General features: G+C 38.9%; 1 protein-coding gene across 1 annotated transcript; it reads right to left on the reverse strand.

Moving 5' to 3' along the window:
- Positions 1-1328: 1328 nt before the first annotated feature.
- On the reverse strand, positions 1329-22555 carry LOC128603282 (uncharacterized). The gene is made up of 20 exons (XM_053617593.1): positions 22434-22555; positions 21670-21724; positions 20865-21527; positions 20316-20408; positions 19849-19928; positions 19485-19588; positions 18658-18869; positions 15808-16064; positions 15589-15711; positions 15333-15480; positions 14678-14713; positions 14111-14381; positions 10757-10812; positions 9952-10092; positions 6675-7340; positions 5871-6572; positions 5065-5751; positions 4867-4965; positions 2365-2400; positions 1329-2083 (listed from the first exon to the last, which is right to left on the reverse strand). The coding sequence occupies exons 2-20, from the start codon at positions 21698-21700 to the stop codon at positions 1812-1814; spliced, it is 4677 nt and encodes a 1558-aa protein (XP_053473568.1). The 5' UTR covers positions 21701-21724; positions 22434-22555; the 3' UTR covers positions 1329-1811.
- Positions 22556-22728: the final 173 nt, after the last annotated feature.

Raw genomic sequence — 22728 nt, forward strand, 5'->3', positions numbered from 1 at the left:
TTTTCCATAACAATGCGACTGAATCTGTATAGGAAATAAAGATTAATATAAAGAAAACAAAACACTCTGAAAACCACTCAGACAACCTTATTACAAAGTCCAATATTCAGACTACATGTAATTCTACTACAGGTTCATTAACAACACTGCAATGTTTTTTTTTACTGATGAGCCTCTGAAAACAAGTTCTTTATTTCAAAACATAAACAGTAGTTTTGAGGTCAGATATTTTTAAAACAGTAGAATCAACATGTAAAATCTGAAAAGCTTCCAAATGACTGCCAATGTTTAATTAATTATTACCAGGGTAAAGTTTCCCATTGATAAACGAGGCATAAAACATCCATCAAACATACCGTATCTCAGATAACAGACAGATACAATAGCAGTATAGAAGAAGGAAGAAACCCAGAGTTTGATGATTGATCAAATTTGTCTGAATAACATTTGATAAATACAGGTATTCTTTCTGAATTACTTTGAGTATTTTTTTTGTATTACTCCAAACCCATGTAAAAAACTGAAGGGAAAAAAAAACTACTGCTTGCAAAAGTATTCAACCCCCAGGTTCCAGAAGCTCAAGATGAATGCTATTGTTTTACTTAGGACCAAATTCACTTTTAATTGGCCTTCACCTGTGAAATATTAAAACATCTACCATTTTCTGGACAAAAACCACCACAGGTGAACTGTCATCGAGCTGAAGGAAAGGAGTGAAAATGAAGACTAATGAGCATTCTAAGGAAGTTTAATATCATTTAATAGAATTTCCTTACTTAGGAATGAGGTGTAAAATGATATCCAAGAGGACATCCCAGTAAGCACTGTCACGTCAGTAGTTAGGATGCAGCATCACACCAACCAAGCACTACCAGGACAAGGCCTTCCCTCAAAACCCAGTGCAAACCCAAGACAGAGACTGTTGAGCTCTTAACTGTTGTTAAGAGCTCTGTATGTATTTTCGAGGACTGTATGGGAGGTTGGCTAGAAAGAAACCATTGCTCAAGAAAAGCCATATGAAGGCACAAGAGTGATCCAGTGAAGATGTGGTTTTTTGGTGTGATGAGATCATGATTGAGCTGGTGTATTTGGGGAAGTTTCAAAGCACGGTGTGGTGTAAACCTAACACAGGTCATACCTCAGTTAAAACCATCCCTAACAGTGAACAATGGTGGTGGCAGCATCATGCCCTGGGGATGCTTTTCATCCTCAGAATCGGGGCTTCTTATCAGAAATCAGAGAACAGACGGAGCAAAATATAAGGTGGTAGTACAAGAAATCCTGCTTCAGTTTGCTAACCCCCCCCCCCCCCCCCAAAAAAAACCCCTCAAGCTTGGGAGAAACATTCACTTTCAATAGGACAACTTTCCCAAACACAAGGCCAATACGCAATAAGCAATCCAGATCTGAATCTCACTGTGAATCTGTGGCACTGCTTGAAAATTGAAGAATGGGTAAAAATGACTCCCAAACAGTGTGCAAAGTTGAAAGGAAAGTACTAGCCTGAAAGGACTGAATACTTATGCAAGCAAGATTTTTTATTCATTTTTTTTTCTTTTTTTTTTTAGATCAGTGACAAATAATGATCATTTAGTTGAAAATGTACTTGAAGAGCATAATGGTTTGCAATAACAATGCTGTCTGGTGTGCTATCTGTGTGAGTGTCATTTGTAATCCAAATGAATCTGATGACTTTGAAGGAGGATGAATACTTGAAGGCACTGTAATTGGTTGAAATATTTACTTTGATATAATGTTTACAATAACACAACTGAAAAATGCAAGCATACGTGCTCTCCATTAAGTGTTAACTAAACCTGAACTGCTCTGAACTCCAGTTCCTCGACCAAGAAGGGCTGCTTCTTTTTAAGAATTTGATAGAATTCAGCTTTCACTTTTCTTCCTCCTGATTCCAGATGTTTGTACAGTTCTCTCATTTTCTCTTGAGGTGTTGACTGTACCTCAATGTAACTGTACATTTCCTTAGTGATCATTTCCTTGCTTCTTAGACTGTCCGCGATCTCCATGATTGAAGTAACTCTCTGAATGAGCGTTTCTCTGTGCTGATCCACGAAGTCAGCACCTAAAATGCAGACAGTAATCAAATGATTGTGAACATTAAAGAGACTTTGTAAGTGTTACACATCACACTTCCAATGCATCAGGATATTGGATTGGTGAAAAATCAGCATCACCCATGGAGAACTAATTTCATTTACAACATTTACAGGAAGTTGTCAGAGTTGTAGTAATATTTTATAGAAATATTTCAATGTTTAAATTTGAATGGACTTGTAGGACAGTCTGTTGTGTAAGTCTATCTGGAGTCTCTTGCTTCCAAGAAGTAAACAAAGTCAGACTTACCTGTTACATCTGTTTTGGGTGACGTTGCCTCTGTACCTAATGTGACAAGACAGGAAATAAGGCTTGATATGACTTCATGTAAAATTTTTTACAGATTTAGTTATAGTTACGAGCCTCACAGTGGTGTTGGTGTTACCGTGCACATGCCACCAGACACAAACACTAAGGAAGCGCTTGGGACATTTTACTCACAAGTCCGTGTAAATTACAGACTGCACAACCAGATGGTCTCTTCGTCAATGCTGGGGACTTTAATCAAGCTAACCTCAAATTAGTCCTGTCTATATTGCACTGAAATGTCTAGTTTGCAAACAGAGGAAAAACCACATTGGTCCAGGCATTCACAAATGTACTTGAAGCCTACAAAGCCGAACCCCACCCCCGCCTCAGACGATACATATTCAGTGGCTAAATCCAGCCAACAGACCACTGCTCAAATGAAAGAGGCCAGTTCTCAAGCAACTAAGAATATGACCAAAGGGTGTCACTTCAGCTCTATTAGACTGCGTTAACTGTACAATCTGGTCTATGTTTAGAGAAGCAGGGTTAGGGTGACGATGATTTCACCACTGATATGGAGAAGTGCACATCATCTGTTACAGGCTACATTAGCAAGTGTAAAGAAGCTGTCACTGATTCCAAGAACATCAGGGTTAACAAGAAGTGTGGTTTTTGTTTCAACCTTGTGATGTTGCCTTCAGATCAGGTGACATGATAGCACTCAGCATATGCTGCAGCAGTGAAGCATCCCTACCGAATGTGCTGAGTGACTTCTACACTTGGTTTGAAGCACAGAACGACATTCCTATGAGAAAGTCCACACTTCCACCAGTCAACCATGTGCTCTGTCTGTTTAAAGTGGATGTAAGGAGAACTCTATCTAGGGTTAATCCACAGACAGCCAGACAGGACCTGTTCTGTATGACTGAGGCCTTCATGGTGACTCATATCAACCTAGCAGGCCATACTAACTTCATGGAACTGCCTAATTGGCAATACAACATCTGCTTGGCTTGCCAATTCAAATGTTCAAGAAGGCAAGACCCTTACTGCTTATCAGGAGTTGCACTAGGCTAGGCTGGATTAGCTCTGTCTGTCAATTGACCATCAGGCCTGGTAACATCAATACCCCATGATGTTAGCTGTGGCAGGTTGCCATACTCGACTGGAAGTAGGTGAACTATTCAAGACAGATTAAAGAGGCCATGAGTATCCTCAAGGCAAAGACTTCACATGTAGAAGTAGATGGTCGAAGGTCAAACTACTACTGTCCTGATCAAATTTAAGCAAGTGTGACCTGTCTACTCTCCACTGGGAGATGATAAGACATGTGTCTTGCAACCTATGGCCTATAGCTTCCTGTGGACGTCAGATAGTCAGGGTCAAGTTCACTTTAGTGTACTTGGTGTCCTATTCCAGAGTTGCCATTAAGTGTCTGCACTCAATGCCTTGGCTAGATTCCAAGACACTTAACAATGTTAACTTGATTTAAGTTTGTATCTTGTTGATTTAAGGCATTTTTTGACACTTAAATGTCAGAAATACAGGATCTCAACAAAAGTCATACTTGTTATATCAACTCAGTAACCCTGCTGGTGAAATCACATGATAAGAAGCTCCTGGAACTTGCAGAAACAAACAAATGGATCCAAGGGTCTCCCTTCCTGCTGCAAAACCCCAGTGAAAGACTTAAAATTGTCCGACCTGTTAAGTGGAACATCTGTGACATTACTAGTGCTGCCGTAAACCAGCCAGATCCCAAGATGACCATAGGTGCGGAATATGTTCAGGAAGAAGCACCCTAAATTGCCCTCACAGAGGTGGAGGTGATTCAAAGCCATTGGGCTATGTATCTTCTTAGGATTCTGAACCAGTGACTCCAAATGTTCTTCTGATGGGGTAGCCAGAGGGATCCTTACTTCGTATTGTGTACCCAAGGAGGAGCTCCTGAGTGGCTGCTGATGCAGATACTTGCAAGTGTTGGCAGGCCACTTTTGATATTGCTTAATCTGGCTCAACTTACATGCCAGAAGTGATAAGCTACACTAGCTATCACAAAAGAGTCTTTGGTGATGATTGTGGAGCCCCAGATGCCTGTGGCCCTTTGACCACTGGGAAAGTTCATCCAAGTCCACCCACAGTTCAAATAGTTATGTCAGGGCAGCTGACATGAGGGTGAAGGAGAGAACGTAGACCCGACTGAATGTCGGGCTTGTGGTTCTTCAAATCAGTGAAGAGAAAAGTTCTCATTCAGTAATTACGTTCTGTACATTGGTGGCACTTGGTTGAAGATAGGACTGCAGGCTTTGGTACAGATTCAGGGATATTTAAAAAATCAATAATGGGAGAATACTAAATGAAATCACACAAGCAGCAAAGAAACAGGACTAAGACTAAGATCCAGCCTTGATACAAATTTATGAGTTCCAACTATTAAGTAATGGTTGATTTTCTTGCTTTTGTCCATGAGGATAAATAGATAAATATAGCCAGTCCACCTACCGAGATGTTTTTGGAAGGTGGGAGGTGACTGCGGAACCTTTGCCTTTCTCTCCAATAATGTCTCTTCCTCTGGTCTCATCTTTTGTAATATATTTGAGTCTTGGTGAAAAAAGAGACAAGTTGTTGTCATAATTAAGATCATTGAAAATGACTATTCTACGGAAAACAGAAGATTGACTGATTTACAAAATAACTCACACACATGTTCGTTGAACACTTTTAACATCCTCTCCATCAGTCTCTCATCCTCTACTTCCTTCGACTCTTCTACTCGTCGTAATGTCTTCGGGACCTTTTCGAAATGATAGCATCCTTTTTCTGCAATCATCTGTATCTTCAGCAGCAGCTCAGGGACCTGATCATTATCGTGTGCCTGTCTATTGTTAAAGACATGATATCTGTTTCCACATTTCTCAACCAGCCACCGTAGAGCCTCCCCTTCACTCTCAATGTGTCTCTCTATTGTTGTGTTTCCTAGAGAGTCCCCAAAGGTAAACAGAACTATGGTCTGACTCCAGATTTTGTCACCAAGAAGCTTCATGTATCCTGCTAATATTGTTCTGTCTTTCTCTGTGAATATCCTGTCCCCATTTACCACCAGCAGTACAGCACGTGGTCCTGGAGGACACCCGGACACACTGAGGACAATCTCCTGTTTAAGCATCTCAGTGCTCTCCTCGGCAGGTCTATCAGGCCACCATCCTGGAGCTTCAACTACAGTGAGATTCATCCCTGATACATTTCCCTGTCTCTTGACACAAGTTTTACTTTTACTGTTAAACTCAGATTTATCGTTCCCAAGGATTGTGTTTCCTGTTGAACTTTTCCCAGAATTCCTGCAGCCCAGCAGTACAATGCTCAGCTCTGAGAAACGGTGTAGGCTACCTGCAGGACACAAATATTCTGATTATGACCTGAAAAGAAACTCTTTGTTCTCATAGTTAGGATAATCAGGAACAAATACTCTCCCGAAAACAGAACACTGAATTCACAAAATGACTTACGCATTTGTGAGTGAATGAATTCTCTGTGCTTTGACACCCAACGCATCCTCTCCATTGACCTGTCTATCTCTTCTTTCCTCCTCTCTATTAATAGTGATAGATTTGTGTCGATTTCCAAATGGCAGTCTTTGTTTCCTGCCACTATCTCCTCTATCTTTTCCAGCAGCTCTTTGACCTGAATATCATCATCCCTCTTTTGAATATTAAAAACATGATATCTGTTTTGACATTTCTCAACCAGCCACTGGAGATCCTCCCCTTCACTCTCGATGTGTCTCTCTATGGTTGTGTTTCCCAGAGTGTCCATAAAGGTGAACAGAACTATAGTGTGATTCCAGACTTTGTCACCGAGAAGCATCAGGTATCCTTCTAATATTTCTCTGTCGTTCTTTCTGAACATCCTGTCCCCATTTACCACCGCCAGTACAGCATGTGGTCCTGGAGGACACTCGGACACACTGAGGACAATCTCCTGTTTAAGCATCTCAGTGCTCTCCTCGACAGGTCTATCAGGCCACCATCCTGGAGCTTCAACCACAGTGATCTTCCTATCTGCTACATTTCCCTCTCTCATTACAGATTCCACAGCTCTGTTTAATTGAAATGCTTCTCCGCGTAGGATGATGTTTCCTGCTGAACTTTTCCCAGCATTCCTGCAGCCCAGCAGCAAAATATTCACCTCTGGAAAATGGTTTGTCGGACCTGCGGTATACAAACAAGACTCTTTGTTGTGATAATTTGTATAATCTAGAAAAACTATTCTACTGTAAACAGAACACTTACTGCATTTATTAAATGACTTACACATGTGCTTTCTAATTTCTTCTCTCTGCTTTGACACCTTCCTTCTTCTCTCCATTGATCTCCCTTCCTCTACTCTCCTTTTCTCTTCCAATTCTTGTAAAATCTTTGTGTCAGTTTCAAAATGGTGACCCCTGTTTCTGTCCACCATCTCCTCTATCTTCTCTAGAAGATCTGTAACCTGCATATGATTCCCATTATCATTCATGAAAACGTGATACCTGTTGCCACATTTCTCTACCAGCCATTTGAGGGCATTCCCTTCATTTTCAATGTGTTTTTCAATGGTGATGTTTTCCAGCGAGTCTCCAAACGTGAACAGAACTATGGTGTGAGTCCAGACCTGGTCACCAAAAAGATTCATGTGTCCTTCTAATATCTGTCTATCAATATCTTGAAAATTAATGTCCAAACCTACGACCAGCAGCACAGCATGAGGTCCTGGAGGACACATGGATACACTGAGGACAATCTCCTCTTTAAGTAAATTGGTGCTCTCTTCTACAAGTCTATCATTCAACCATCCTGGAGCTTCAACCAGAGTGATGTTTGCAGTTCTACTGAAGCCAAATCTTTTTCTGCCCAATATGGTGTTTCCTGCTGAACTCTTTCCCGACTTCACATTTCCCACAAGCAAAATTCTCAGCTCTGAGAGATGTTGGTCTGATCCTGCAACAAAAAATAATGTTAACTTCCACAAAAAATCTATTTGTCATTTTGGCTTTGTCACAAACATTTTCTGAAACAAATAATAAGGAACATTTACATTTACGGCATTTTAAGAGCAGACGTCCTAATCCAGAGCGACTAACAGAAGTACTTTGAAGTCTCTATCAATAAATACATCCCGATACTAATTCACTAGGTCACAGACTAAGAATACCATCAGTCTTAAAACTCTGTTGGGAGGTAATATAGTAAGAAAAACACAAACAATACAAAATTTATTTGTATTTTTAAAATGAAAAGTACTCATTTAAGTACTTTAGGAATAGGTAGGTCTCTAGACGTCATTTGAAGACCACCAGTGATTTGGCTGTTCAGACATCTAGGGTAAGTTCTTTCCACCACCTAGGTGCCAGGTCGAATGGTGCTCAGAGGTCGAATGGTGCTCAGAGGAAGACTTGCTAGGAGTGAGTTGCAGTAGTCCCGTCTCGAAATGACAAGAGACTGAACCAGCACCTGAGCGGCCTGTGCGGTTAGAAATGGACGAATCCTTCTGATGTTATAAAGGAGAAATCGTCATGAGCGTGTCAGATTAGCAATGTGAGAGGAAAAGGACAGTTGATTGTCCAAGGTTGCATGCAGTAACTGAAAGTGGGATCAGAGAGTTGTCCATGAAGATCACAAGATCCTGACATGATGATGAATCACCTGGGATGAAGAGCAGATCTGTTTTGCTGGGATTAAGTTGCAGCTGTTGAGCTGCCACCCATGATGAGATGTCTGCCAGACATGCTGAGATCTGAGCAGAAAGAAGAGGACCAGAGGGAGGGAAGGAGAGGATGAATTGAGTGTCATCTGTATAGCAGAGTTTTGAGAACCCATGTGAGGACATGACCTCAGCAAGAGATTGAGAATAGAGGGTGAACTGAAGAGTGCTGAGTACTGAGCCTTGTGGGACACCAATGGAGAGTCTGCAGGGAACAAATGTGGATCCCCTCAACATCACCTGGTATGAGCGACATTCCAGGTAGGAAGCAAACCACTGCTATGCTGCACCACGAATTCCAAGACTCATGAAGGTGGACAAGAGAGTCTTGTGGTTGACTGTGTCAAATGCTGCTGAAAGGTCGAGGAGGATGAGGACGATGACAGTTTGGCTGATCTAGCAGCATGTAGCTTCTCACTGACAGCCAAAAAGGCAGTCTCTGTGGAATGTGCTGCATTTAAGCCGGACTGGTTAGGATCTTGGAGGTTGTTCCGTGAGAAGTAGAGAGTTGAAGTTGTAGAGTTGTAGACAGTGCGTTCGAGGATTTTAGAAAGAAAGAGAGAAGTGATACCAGTCGGTAGTTGCCGATGTCAGAGAGATCCAGAGTGGGTTTCTTCAGGATGGGAATAACCCTTGCTCTCTCGAATGCAGTTGGTAAATGACCAGATGATATGGAACCATTGAGGATAGTCGTGATGAAGTGGAGGAGGTCTTGTGAGATGGTCTGGAGCATTGCGGAAGGGATTGAATCTAATGGGCAAGTGGCAGGATTGCAGGACAAGATGACCTGCAGGATCTCTTCTGTTGCTAGATTAGAAAAATGTTCCAGTGAAGGAGAAGGGGAATCCTCAGTAGGTCGTGTAGGAGTTATGGTAGAAGTGAAGGTCTGGCAGATTTTTTTTAATCTTCACATCATAAAAGGTACACTACATGGCCAAAAATATGTGGAGACCTGACAGTAACTGTCTGTAAATATGTGGTTATTTCCCAAACTGTTGTCACAAAATTGGAAACACATAATTGTCTAGAATGTCTTTGTATGAGTTAGTATTAAGATTTCCTTTCACTGGAACTAAGAGACCTAGCCTAAATCTGTTCCAGCTTGACAATGCCGTTGTGCACAAACTGAGGTCCACAAACATATGGTTTGCCAAGGTTGATGTGGAAGAAATAGAGTGTCCTACACCGAGCCCAGACCTCAACCCCACCAAACACCTTCGGGAGGAACTGAAACACTTCATGGCGGGCTTTCTTGCCGGACACCACTTACCAACATCTTGTGATTTTTTGGCTGAATGGGAACAAATCCCCACAGTCACTTCTAAAATCTTGTGGAAAGCTTTCTCAGAAGAGAGGAGTCTGTTATAGGAACAACTCAATAATAAAGATGCTGGTTTTAGAATGGGATATTCAATACTCATGTGTCCACATACTTTTGCCCATATAGTATAAATATAACAACTTTGGTAATGACTTTTTGTGACTTCCAACACTGTAATAATATTTAAATGTCCTTTGTTCCACATTGAGAACCCCTGTTAAAGCCAATCAATTTAATTCAGTTCAGTTCAATTTGATTTGTTTTATGCTTTTTCAAATATAGTTTCATATCTCTTAAGTGACATTGCCAATGAAAAACTGCCTGAGACTATATGTTATTATAGCTGTTATTATTGCTGTCCTGACTGAAGAATGTTTGGTATGATCACGTTGTGAGCAAGTCCTGGGATGAAAATATGGATTGTCTCTTTAAGACTACAGCAGTAGTTCTCAGAGACAATAAACACTTGACATTTGTGGATGTAATTGATATGATCGAGTATAGATAACCATGATCTAAAATCTTACCAGATCTGAGGTAAGTGAGTGCCATCTTTAACTGTTCCTCCAGCTCTTTTTCACATCTACAATGCAAGATAAAAACACATTTTGCTAAAGAACATTTCGCAGTGTCATGCTGTACGGACATCAAAACCAGGATAAACCCGGCTAATTAACTAATTAAAAACATGCCACATCTTCAGCTGTACACAATGACAGCAGGACAGGTAGAGCTGGAACAGGAATGAGGAAGACATGAAACAAGAATCTGTGGTATGTAGCAAACTTCAGCAGAATTCAAACTGAAAACAGAGCCAACTTACTATTACTCGGAAACATTCTTTGTTAAATGCAGGTCACCAACCAGTGATTCAGTTTTGTAGTGCCGTGAGAAAAAGCACACAAATAGAATTCATTTATTCATTTACAAAGATTTAAAAGCTACTACCAAGTTATTATTATTATTAACTGCCTAATCATTACTGTAAAATAAAAACTACAGATTAATTTAGGAAGAGGTAGACCACCCTCTGGCCTCTAGGTGGAGTAATAAATTCTAATGCTGCGTGTACATCAACAAGCTACTTGTAGAACCGGTTCCCCTAAATTAAAGATTAAAGATTCATTTACAAGAAACTGCTGAAAGACAAAAACAAAGCACAGACTATAAGATGTCATGCTGCTTATTGCTGTCCTGGTGCTGGTTTACATCAGCAGGTCGCCGTGGATGTGCCGGTTGGCCAGAGGGACGTTGCTGGTAAAAACTAATACACATTATTGGTGCTCAGACTGGCTTTAAAAATACTGCAAAATACTAAATAGTTCTTCCAACTTGCTGGGTTTTTGGGTGCTGGGTCAAACTGAGTTATTAATGAGCAAGCCAGCATACTAACAATAAAGACTTCCACATTTACTTTAACTACAATGAGGATGAAGAAGCTTGAACAAGCTTTATAGATCTAAAGCTTGATCTAAAGTAAAACTCCCCCTAGCCTATATAAAAGCACCATCACAAATAAAACAGTGTTTAGTGTAGAATAACAGAAATAACCTTCAGACTAAGAACACATTACATTTGTGTAAAACGGTAAATGTAAATGAAAGATTTCGATTAAAATATGAAAGATTATTCAAGGTTAAAATATGGAACATATTCCATAAGCAGCAGAAATGATGTCTAGATGATTCCTACCTTACGCTCTCACTGTTGTTGAGGAAATGACATATGAGCAGTTCAACAGTCTGCTTTCTTTGTGCTTTTGCTTTAAGAATTTAAGCCTGTATATAGGTTGACGCCCACAGGAATGTACAGACATTATGCAACCCTAATTAAAGGAACAGTTTTGTTTGACAACATTCGAAAAAGGAGTTATTTATTATCCATGACTTGAACTCTATGTATCTTCTGATCTATTGGGAGTTTGCTTCGGTACCAGCACCTTGTGTTCACTGTGTGCAACAAGTAGAAGAACAAGGATGACCAAAAAAATACCCATAAAAACCTTCAAACTTGTAGAACTACATGAATATTTAAAGTGAAATATGTCATGTTAAAGATAAAGTTTAAAAAGGTTAATTACAGCTAATAAGACAGTGTTAACGTTTCATGAAAATGGCCACCTAAAGGATCCATCATTATAATTCCTTCAGTCCCACCTGAGGGAGCTGCTGTCTGCTCACTCTTCACTGACTAGTAACTGTAGAAGCATCAACCTGAAACACAATACTTATTCATTTCAACATCTTCCTATGAATATTAATAATATTTGATACTTTCACAGACTGGACTTCCAACTAGAAGTTGACAGCAAGACTGGGATTCCATGCGACCCAACAAAAAAAGTTTGAGTGGGTTGGATTGGTGAAACTTTCTGGGGATGCTGGTGGGATTGGTTAAGAGTGTCTGCATTAGTGGGTGTGATTGGTCCAGCGCTCTGTGGCAGTTTACAACAGGAACTTTCTAATCCTGTTATAAGGAGCTATTGATTTGGGTCTATGAATAAGTAGCTATTCATCTGATTTGGGCCACAAAAGCACTGCTCCAGTGGGTTCCCAAAGTATTCAGATTCAAACCCTTCACGTTTTCAACAATTGATTGTATTATTGTATATATAATGAAATTAAAATGGATTTAATGATCATTTTTTAACCTTTAATCTGAATACAATCATCCATAATGACAAAATAAATTGTACACACACAATAAGAACAAAGAACACTGACATTACAAGTGTGTGCATGTGTTAAATGCTACAGCAGTCCTGTACAATCGAGTCCAAGTATTTGGAAAATAATTGTATAATTTTGCCTCTCTACACCACTAAAATGGATCTGAAATGACGTAGTCGAGATGTGATTGGAGTGTGACTTAACTTTAATTCAAGAGTTTTTTATTATTATTATTAAGAACCATTTACATTATAGCTATTTTTTTTTTTTACATAGTCCTTCCATTTTCCAAGTGGACAAATAAACAATCATAAATATTAGGATTATTTTTAATACTTGGATGCAAATACTTTGTAGTCAGTGACTGAGATCTGGATTCCATGGACCTCACAAAATGCTGAGTTTCCTCCCTTGAGATGTTTTGCCAGAACTTTACTGCAGCTACTTGTTTGTATAATAATAATAATAATAATAATAATAATAATAATAATAATAACAACAACAACAACAACAACTTTTACAGTAGCTCTTCATGACCCTGTCGCTGGTTCACCGGTTGTCCTTCCTTGGACCACTTTTGGTAGGTACTGACCCCTGCATACCGGGAACACCCCACAAGACCTGTGCTTTTATACAGGCTCTGACCCAGATATCACAATCTGGCCCTAGGTCAAAGTCTCTCAGATCCTTACACCCACCCATTTCTCCTGCTTCCAACACATCAACTTCGAGACCTGACTGTTCACCTGCTGCCTAATAAATACCGCCGCCCCCCCCCGGCCGCTAACCACTGGCACTGTAACCAGATAATCAGTGTTATTCACGTCACCTGGTTTGAATGTTATGGCTGATCAGTTTATACTGTATATCCAGTGATGTAATCAGATGATGAAAGTGATTTATTTCAGAACAGGAAATAATGTGTGTACGAGTGTGTGTGTGTGAGAGAGATGTAAGCAAGATGAAGACAACAATACAATAGCAGTGTACTCCAGGATTAAGCCTTTAAGATCCTTTATTAATACACTTATGAACAGCAGAACTACATTTACATTTTCAGAACTACACACTAGTCTACATATTAGTATCAATAGTATTATAAGTAGCAGTATAAAAATGAGTATTGTTAGTAGTAGTATTAAGGAATAATCTTAGTAGTACATGCATGTTGTAGAAGTAAAGATGCTATAATTATTTATTTAAAATTAAAAACAACAATAATTATTATTGTTAGTAATAGTAGTAGTATTGATTTTAGTAATAAAATTGTTACCAGTAATTGCCTTAGTTGTATTACAGATCTTTTTATTAGGCAGTGTAGTATTTATAATATTAATATCTGTAGTTGCAGCAGTAGTAGCCATTATAATAGTAGTATTAATACCAGTAGTAACAGCAGTAGCTGTATATAAATAAACTCTCTGTATGATCATTGAAAGCAAAGGCAATGAAACAAATTCATACATCTGTAACTAACTTTGTTTTGTGCACATTAGATTTCAGGAGGTGTTAGTCTCGGTTATTCCACTAGAGGGCAAAATAGAGCTATACACACACACAGGGCCACAAACTCAGATACTGACAATATGCTAATGAAGTGTAATTATTCATTAACAAGCTGAAAATATGAAGCTGTTGCGTGTTTCTCAGAATCAGTAATAAAGTAAATAAAGAGATTTGTTTGTAATTAAAATAAGTTTGACACCCCTGCTCTAAAAATTCAGATACAGCAAATAATAATATACAATATAGTCAACAATAATAATCAAATGTCCATATTAAGTACTTCATCAAACCTCTGGAAATAAAAATACTCGAATAATCACATAATAATCAGAATAAGCACAAATGTACACCTTTTTTATATCACCCAGATGTGGAAATTATTTGAAAATAAGGTTGTAAGATTTACTTTTATATATCATATTCACGATAGCAGTGAGAAATATAAAATATAGCATAATGTGTGTTTATGTCGTTTACACAGCGTGTGAGATTTACTCCATTAAGTGTTGACTAGGCCTGATCTGATTCAGACTTCAAATCGTCTACTAAATAAATGTGCTTCCTTTCAAGGATGTCATAGAATTCTTCTTTCGCAGCTCTTCCCCCCGAGTCGAGACATGCGTACAATGCTCTCATTTTACCCTGAGGTGTTGGCTTTGCCTGAATGTTATTGTACATTTCAGCAGTAATCATGTTCTTGCTCTTTAGACCGTCTGCAACCTCCATTACTGAAGGAACTCTCTGAATGAGCTTTTCTCTGTGTTTGTCCACAAAGACAGCACCTGAAATACAAATGATTCTCGAATGACTGTAAACATTAAACTGTCTAATTGGATGATGAACCTGTAAGTCCCTGTATTTCAAACACACACCGCTAACATTTACAGTAAATCATTCGGTTTGTAGGAATATTTTATATAACGATTAATATAACATTAGGTTTTCCTAGACAAGATTAAATAACCAAAATATTTGCACGTGTCCATGTTAGGAAATAGTTCTGAATACATTTGCAGTACAGTCTAATGCACCTAAAAGTGTATTAGTTCCAGCAGATAATTAATTCAGACAGGCTTACCTGCTGTATCCGTGTTTGTTGAGACTGCCTCTGTATCTGACATGACAAGACAAGACAAGAGAGCAAGACCTGAGACTCAGGACTTTACATAATAAATAAATGCCTAGAGATAAAGTTCATGAAAATAATCAAAAATCATTCGTTCATTAACCTTCAATAACCAATAATAGAAAAAATGTCATTCTCCTGCCTTATTCGACCTCTTATTAAACGTAGAGAGACATTTAAACAGAAACGGTGGGTATAAATCGTACAGTGGGCTGTAGGCTATATATTTTGGTTACTACCATTTCTCATCCAAACTAGAAAATCCTGGACAAGCCACGCCCACAAGAGACAAACGTGCGACAGCGACATGACATCTGCTGCTGTGAATGTAAGGATGGAAGGAGCTACAGTCTGGGCTAGGAAGAAATCAGCCCCAGGGTCACGTCTGTATAGTCTGTGCATTATTCTTATGACCACTGGTGGTGCTGTTGCTTAGTTTCACAACCCGTAATAACAGCAAATTTGGTTGTGTTGCTGGCAAAAATGTCATCAATGCCACCTTCTATTTCTATATTTCTATTATTATATTCTATGGGGTTAACCCATTTACACCGGCCACTCTTGAACGCGTGCACGCTGCACATTTAAAGAATGAACATTTGTTCACCTGTAAGAAGCGGGACATCACGTGGCGTCCACACCTCCTGGCCATTTTCATCCAAAAGACTTAGAGTGATCTTATCAAGCTCGGTATTAAACAACACCTCAAACGTAGGGTGATAGTTGGGGCCGTAGTCAAGATCAAACGTCTCTTTCTAAGGAAACAGGTGACAGATTATTCCAGAAAGTCAACCATGTTTCTTAAAATATGACCAAGTGTTGTTGATGAGCTTCGTGTTGTACTCAAACGAGTCGGTCATTACCTCTGGTTGAGGTACATAATCACGGTCAGTAGTTTTACAGCACGGCCTGTATAGTTTCCCAGGGATCAGCTGACATTTGGAGGTTGTCTCGATGTTCTCGTTGCACTTGCGTTGTTTCTGCACCTTCAAGAGAAACGAAATGAAATGGTGTTTGTGGTGCTCATGTGGATAGCATCAGGAATAACGTAATATGTTAACATTTTCATTAAAGCAGATTACCTCTTTAACTGGCACATTCCCTGGCAACAGATGGATGTTCAGTTTACTCACACTGTGTTTTCCAGTCTTTTTTTTATGGAACAGGAGAACTTGGGCTCTAATGGGATACGCTTGGAATACCAGCGCTTTTAATAAAGCGAACAGGGAGAGACCATGGATGTGAATGATCACATGTGTGTCTGTTACTTTTAGCGGCTGAATGATCTCCACGTTTCCACTAGTTGCGTGCGCCACAGTCAATTTAACCACATTGGTAACTGTAACATAAACAGGCATTTTAGATCATCATCATCATCATCATCATCATAATAATAATAATAATAATAATAATCATGCCCTCACTAATATTGGTACCCTTGTTAAATATGAGCAAAGAAGGCTATGAAAATTGTCTTTACTGTTTAACCTTTTGTTCACAAAAATACTCTGCTCTCGTGGAAATCCAACAATTGCAAACACAAAACACACACACACACACACACAAATATATCTTTGTTAAAATGTTTAGCTTTGTTTCACACCTATGAAAAATATAGTTGAAGTATATTTCCATTGATATTTTAGCTTGTTTAGTACACCTGAGTGATTAGGAACCGGAAATTGTTCAACCATGACTTCCTGTTTCACAGGGGTACAAATATGAGGTAAGACATAGACCAAATTCCCTTAGTCATTCATAACGGGTAAGACCAGAGGAATATAGCTGTGATGTGCGGCAAAATGTTATTGAGCTTCACAAAATGGGAAAGATTTACCAAGGGTGGCAAAAAATTTTTTTTTCACGAGTCAGCTCTGATTTTAATTAATTATTTAATTAAGTAAGTAATCATATATTTAAGTTTAATGGCGATGGTCTAGATGATGTTAAAAATTCTGTCTTCGATGCTTCTGCTCAAGAAAAATCTGCCGGCCTTGGAAGTGTGAACTACACGGCATTTGCGTAATATGTTTAATGAGCCCAGAAAATTGACCCAATTGCAGCTTATTTATTAGTGATTAATAGGTCATCATTTCAATAGGTAATAGGTCTCATGACTGAGATACTACAGCCTAATTAACCTAATTTGCAACTAATTAGGTTAATTGGGAAGAGGTCAGTAACATGATTGGGTATAAAATGAGTATCTTAGAGAGGCAGAGTCTCTCAGAAGTAAAGATGGGATGGAATCTGGATGGAAGCATATGTTGCTCTAAAACCTGTATATACCTTTCAGCCTTGATGGTGCTTGATCAGGCTTTTGTACTGAGTGATGATAAAAGCTGGATGGTCCTTCTCCTCTATAGTTTAGAGGACACGGCGACCATGATTTACAAAAAGAATTTCAAATTTTGATTTGTCTGACCACAGAACAGTTTTCCAGTTTGCCTCAGTCCATTTTAAATGAGCTTTGTCCTAGAGAAGACGGCTGCGTTTCTGGACCATGTTCACATATGGCTTCTTCTTTGCATGATAGAGCTTTAACCAGCATTTGTGGATGTCACGGTGAACTGTGTTCACAGACAATGAGTTCTGGAGGTGTTTCTGAGCCCATGCAGTGATTTCCATTACAGAATCATGCCTGTTTTTAATACATTGCCGCCTGAGGGCCCGAAGATCACGGGCATGCGTTATTGATTTTCACCCTTGTCCCTCGTGCACAGAGATTTCTCCAGATTCTCGGAACCTTTTGATGATGATATATACTGTAGATGATGAGATATTCATAGTCTTCGTAATTTTACGTCGAGGAACATTATTCTGAAATTGTTCCACAAATTGTAGGTGCAGTTTTTCGCAGACTGATCAGTGAACCTCTACCCATCTTTACTTCTGAAAGACTCCGCCTCTCTAAGATACTCTTTTAATCCCCAATCACATTACTGACCTGTTCCCAATCAACCTCCAGCTATTTCTTTTTATTAACACTTACTTTCCCAGCGTTGTGTTGCTCCCGTCCCAACTTTTTTGAGACGTGTTGCGGCCATCGAATTCAAAATCACCTTATTTTTTGATTAAAACGGTACATTTCCACAGATGAAACATTTGATATGTTTTCTATGTTCTATTGTGAATAACATACGGGTTTATGAGATCTGCAAATCATTCCATTCTGTTTTTATTTTATTTAAACTTTTTTGGAATTGGGATTGTATGTACAAGCAAAAAAAAGTTACAAGTTTTAAAAAATGTACTAGATATTGCAGACACTTGTTAAATAAAAACCTCAGAATAAAAAAAAAACAAACAGATTTTCTTAATTTACTTATTACCATGGTAATATGCCTTTATTTCGAGAAACTGCTTAATTTCATTTAAACATTCACACTATTTTCAATTAGCAGAAACAGGCTTCGACAGGAAATGCTCATTTCACTTACTCATTAGGGCAAACACACCAAATTTGCTCATTCTGAAAGATGCACTCTTCCATAGACCCTGTTAATAAATCAGTTCGGATGTTGTTTTCTCAAGTGTTATCACATTTGCACATTTTTACACGTGCAAATCACTGGTAAACCCAGGCCGGAGAGAATTATGTAACGCTAGCTATGCTGGCTCCAGGCTGGTATAAAGAATTTAATATCACGTTTGATGAATGTTGAGAGGATTGTTGAGGGCTGAGAGGAATAGTTCAAATCCAACATTTAGTTGGTTCTACAAGCAGCTATTATTCATCTATATAGTGACACTGTGTATGTTACAAAAATGATTTTTATTACAAATGTGTCTATATGCAATTTATTCTCATTTTATACTTACATCTTTCGATGAGCAAGTCATTTTCAGTCATGTTAAATACAATATTGCAGCATCGCACACAATATTCACCTACACACCTTTTATTAACGGTTAGTGAATGGTCAACATACCGGTCTCACAGTGTGGAAAGTGCAGACGACGGATACAACCTTCAGGGCTGTTGATATTATACAGAGGTCCCGCAGGCTCCTTTTGACCCAATCCATCCAAGCGTCTCCTGTCCCAGGATACTATTCTGTACAGCACTTCCCCTTTACCTTCCGTCTCAAACACAAGTTCAGTCACTCTGCACTTAAACCGACCAGCATGAGGGCAAAGAAACCTGAACAACAGAAAACTCAGGTGAGATTAAGCATGTGTTTGAATGCAGGGATGGACAAATCATAGGGGTTTTTTTTAATTACATGATATTTATTACATAGAAGCTGCTTGACATGCAGTAAATATGAATTTTATTCTATGAGACTGGATGCTAGATACATAAATACACCTTTAAGGCCATAAACATGCGCGATACACATCCGGTAGATACCTATAGTTAAAATAATGGGACGTGAACAAAACCAAAACTAGAAAGATTAAACATAGAACTTTACACCAGCGGAAGCACGATGGGTTCAAACGGGTTTATGGTATATGCCATGATCTATGGGATTGTGCAAGCACTATGGATAAGTGCTGAACTTTATTTATTTTTTGTTTGCTTTTGTTAGGTGTTTCCATGTACACAAGTGGTCCTTATTCTGTGTGAAAAACACAAACAGAATAAACACCAAATAAAAAACTATTATTTTGCAAAACTCAGTAAATCTACTTGTTTGTGGGCTGAAAAAAAAACATAATAGCCGAGACAAAACCTGTGTGTCCTACTGTAGATGCCCAAGCTACTGACGTGACCAACCCTGGAGTGACGGAATTAAATAAGCATGTATGATACCTGTATTTATCTTCGTCCTTATCCTCAGAACACCTTTTAACCAGTTCAGGAGTAAATTCTTGGATGTCTTCTGGGTGCTGAACACTTCGGTTTGAAATTTGTTTCTAAGACAAATGTAAATAGTCAAGTTGGTGTCTCTTTATTTCTGAATTAAGATGCATTTTACACAAGTAGTTTTTTTACATAAATCAAGTAATTGTCCCCAATCAAACCAGTATCTATTTAGATAGTGTTTATTTATTCCTACGGTGGTCACTAAAGTTCTCTAGGTGTGAAGAATAAACAAAACACATTCATTCATTTTCCCTTCCACACACACATCCATATTTAAGGACAATTAGCCACAGCCAGTTGACCTACTGACATGTTTTGGGGAGGTGTGAAGACCCTTGTAGGAACCTTGGGTAGGATGTGTGGGTTGAGGTTTGCCTGCTGACTCCTTTCCTATAAAACACAAAAATATTTTTAGACAGAATTTGAACAGATTATAATATATACTGTTCTAACTGGGCTTGATTAATCACAGTCCTCATGAGCGAGTCTAGTGAATGAGAGTAAATTACTAAAGCATCTTGGAATATTTATACAATGTTGTACAATAATTCTTTATTTTATTATTAAAAAAATGTAACACTTGGCATTATTTCCTTAATTTAGTGCCACACAGGAACAGGGGTAAAACAAGAGATGTTCTAAAAGGTAGCTAAACCAAGAGGAGAATATTTTGTGGCAAGAGGATAAACAAATGTTTATTTACTTATTTATTTATTTTTTTTACAGAGTGTCCTCCTCCTGCTCAACATATTAATGAGTAAATGCAGACGTACTTACCAGGGTTGTTTAGATGTGTAATGGAACCGGGGCTGGAGGGAATAGGGGAACACATCCGAGCAGGCCAACGAACAGGAGGAGAGGTCGAAGCTGCTGAAAAGTAGTACAAAAGTAGGAATGAAAATAGGCACGCAAATTCATAAATCAATAGCCTTACTCTTCTTTTTTTTTTTTTTTTAATATGTGAAGCTCCTCATGGACCTGGCTGGAAGTCAGTGTTGGACAAGCTATTAATTCTTGAATTATTTATTCAACTACATTAAAGCTCTCCATCACTAACTACACTAACAATTACATGCCAAAAGTAGCTAAACTACACACTACTTTCACTAATTGTTTTTGACTTAATAATGAACAACTAATATTAATTTGGACAGTTACTCATGAGGACCGAACGTGGCTCAGCCGTTAAGGCTTTGGGAAACTGATCCGTAGGCCTAAATGCTAGAAGCACCAAATGAGTAATTGCAAATGTTAAACAAAGTGGATCAGGGGGTGTCAATAAATCTATAGGCAGATAACACATCAGCAAACACCACATGAACTCACCTGCAGAATCTTCCACCTTTCTTTCCTTTTCCTTATGTTTCTTTGTCTTTTTCTTTGTCTTATGCTCTGCTTTTGTGTCCATTTCAAAATGGCAGCCTCTATTTCCTGCCACCATCTTCTCTATCTTCTCCAGCAGCTCTGTGACCTGAGAGACATCATCTCTCTTTTCATTGTTAAACACATGATATCTGTTTCCACATTTCTCAGTCAGCCACTGGATGTACTCTTTTCTTCTCTCCATGTATTGCTCGAGGGTTGTGTCTCTCAGAGAGTCCCCAAAGGTGAACAGAACTATGGTATGATTCCAGACATCGTCACCAAGAAGATTCAGATATCCCTCCAACACATTTTTCTCACTCTTCCACGATTTGACGTCTAGACGCAGGACCAGCAGAACAGCGTGGGGACATGTGGATGCACTGAGCACAATCTCCTGTTTAAATGACTCAGTGGAGTTGCTTACAGTTTTATTTCTCTGCCATCCTGGAGCTTCAACCACTGTGATCTTCCTCCCTGCTACTTCTCCGTGTCTCTTCACACACTCTGCGCTTGTCCGTAAAGCAAATTCGTCTCTGCCCAGGATGGTGTTTCCTGATGAACTTTTCCCAGCTTTCCTGCAGCCCAAGAGCACAATCCTCACTTCAGGGAGATGGTGTGAGTCACCTGCAGGGCAAAAATACAAAACATTTTTGTCTCCATCAATGCCTTTGATTAAGTACTGGTTATGTTGTGACTACTGGGAACAGTGAGTGATGCATAACTGCAATCCGTGGGTTTGTTTCAAGGTTTTTATCTAAAAACTCACCAGATCCATAACTGAGGTCACTGGAGGACATCTTTACTCCACCTTTCTTTTACATCTGTGATGAAAAATGAAAACATTTGCTACTACATTTGATATTCATGGGTCATATGGGGGAATATGGGGGGAGTCCAGGAGAGGGGGGGCATGCTAATGGGACCAAAACGTTATAATTTACTCTCCAGCGATAATGCATCATGGTAACAGAAGACAATATAAAGTTTCAATTCTGCTATAAAACCATACAAAATATCTAGAGGACCTCGTTCATAAATGCACGGAAGTAGAGACGCCAAACTTATCTAGGTTGGCTAAGCTACGTAATCTGATCGCGACAAACACAACTGCTTCTGCTGGCCTACATTGTATTCATGAAAATGAGCTTGTAATAAATGATCATGTGTTACACATTGAAATTGCACATTACTTTTGATAACATTAAATGACTACATTTACAAGTAGACGTGTCCCCCCCCCCCCCCGACCTCTGTAGATGTGTGCAGATGTTCAAAATTGCATAGTGTCCTCATTTTTTGTATATAGCTATAACAATCTGTAAATGTTCCATGATGTAGTGGGTGAATGAAATGTCACAAGACAGAAAAAACTGTCTATGTCAGAAAAGGGGAGGGTCAAACATGTCAAACGTGTACGTGTACTATAGCTCAATAGCTCTTGAGACCATAAAATTAAGATTCCAGTAGACTGCTAAAAATAACAGAGAAAATAAGATACACGGATAATAATAATAATTCAATGTAAATAACCTGTCCATGAGAGTAATGTTGTAAATAAGTCCAATCCTTGACATTATACACACGATGCATCATCAAGTACAAGCCGTGACGACAGAACAGGTAGAGCTGGAGCACGAGTAAAGAAGACCTGAAACATTAAACCAGTCTTGTGACATTTTTGTTTTGTTTACTGTAAGAACACTGCTGGAAAGAATGCATCATGGGACAAGGCAAACCAAGGACTTCTCATTACTGTACAGGACTTTACAGTACAGCACCAAAAACACAGGCTGAGTCGCTCAGACTGCTAGAACATGTTTGCTGG

Source organism: Ictalurus furcatus, chromosome 28 (assembly GCF_023375685.1).
Source record: "Ictalurus furcatus strain D&B chromosome 28, Billie_1.0, whole genome shotgun sequence".
NCBI classification, from domain to species: Eukaryota; Metazoa; Chordata; class Actinopteri; order Siluriformes; family Ictaluridae; genus Ictalurus; species Ictalurus furcatus.

Bases quoted from the DNA above. Each gene is read 5' to 3' on its own strand.
- LOC128603282 (XM_053617593.1), bottom strand. From the start codon at position 21,700: ATGTCCTCCAGTGACCTCAGTTATGGATCTG. The intron at 19,589-19,848 runs GTCAGTAGGTCA...CATTTGTCTTAG, and splicing joins TTCACACCTCCCCAAAACAT to AAACAAATTTCAAACCGAAG. The intron at 16,065-18,657 runs GTATGTTGACCA...TTTATGTTACAG, and splicing joins CTTTCCACACTGTGAGACCG to TTACCAATGTGGTTAAATTG.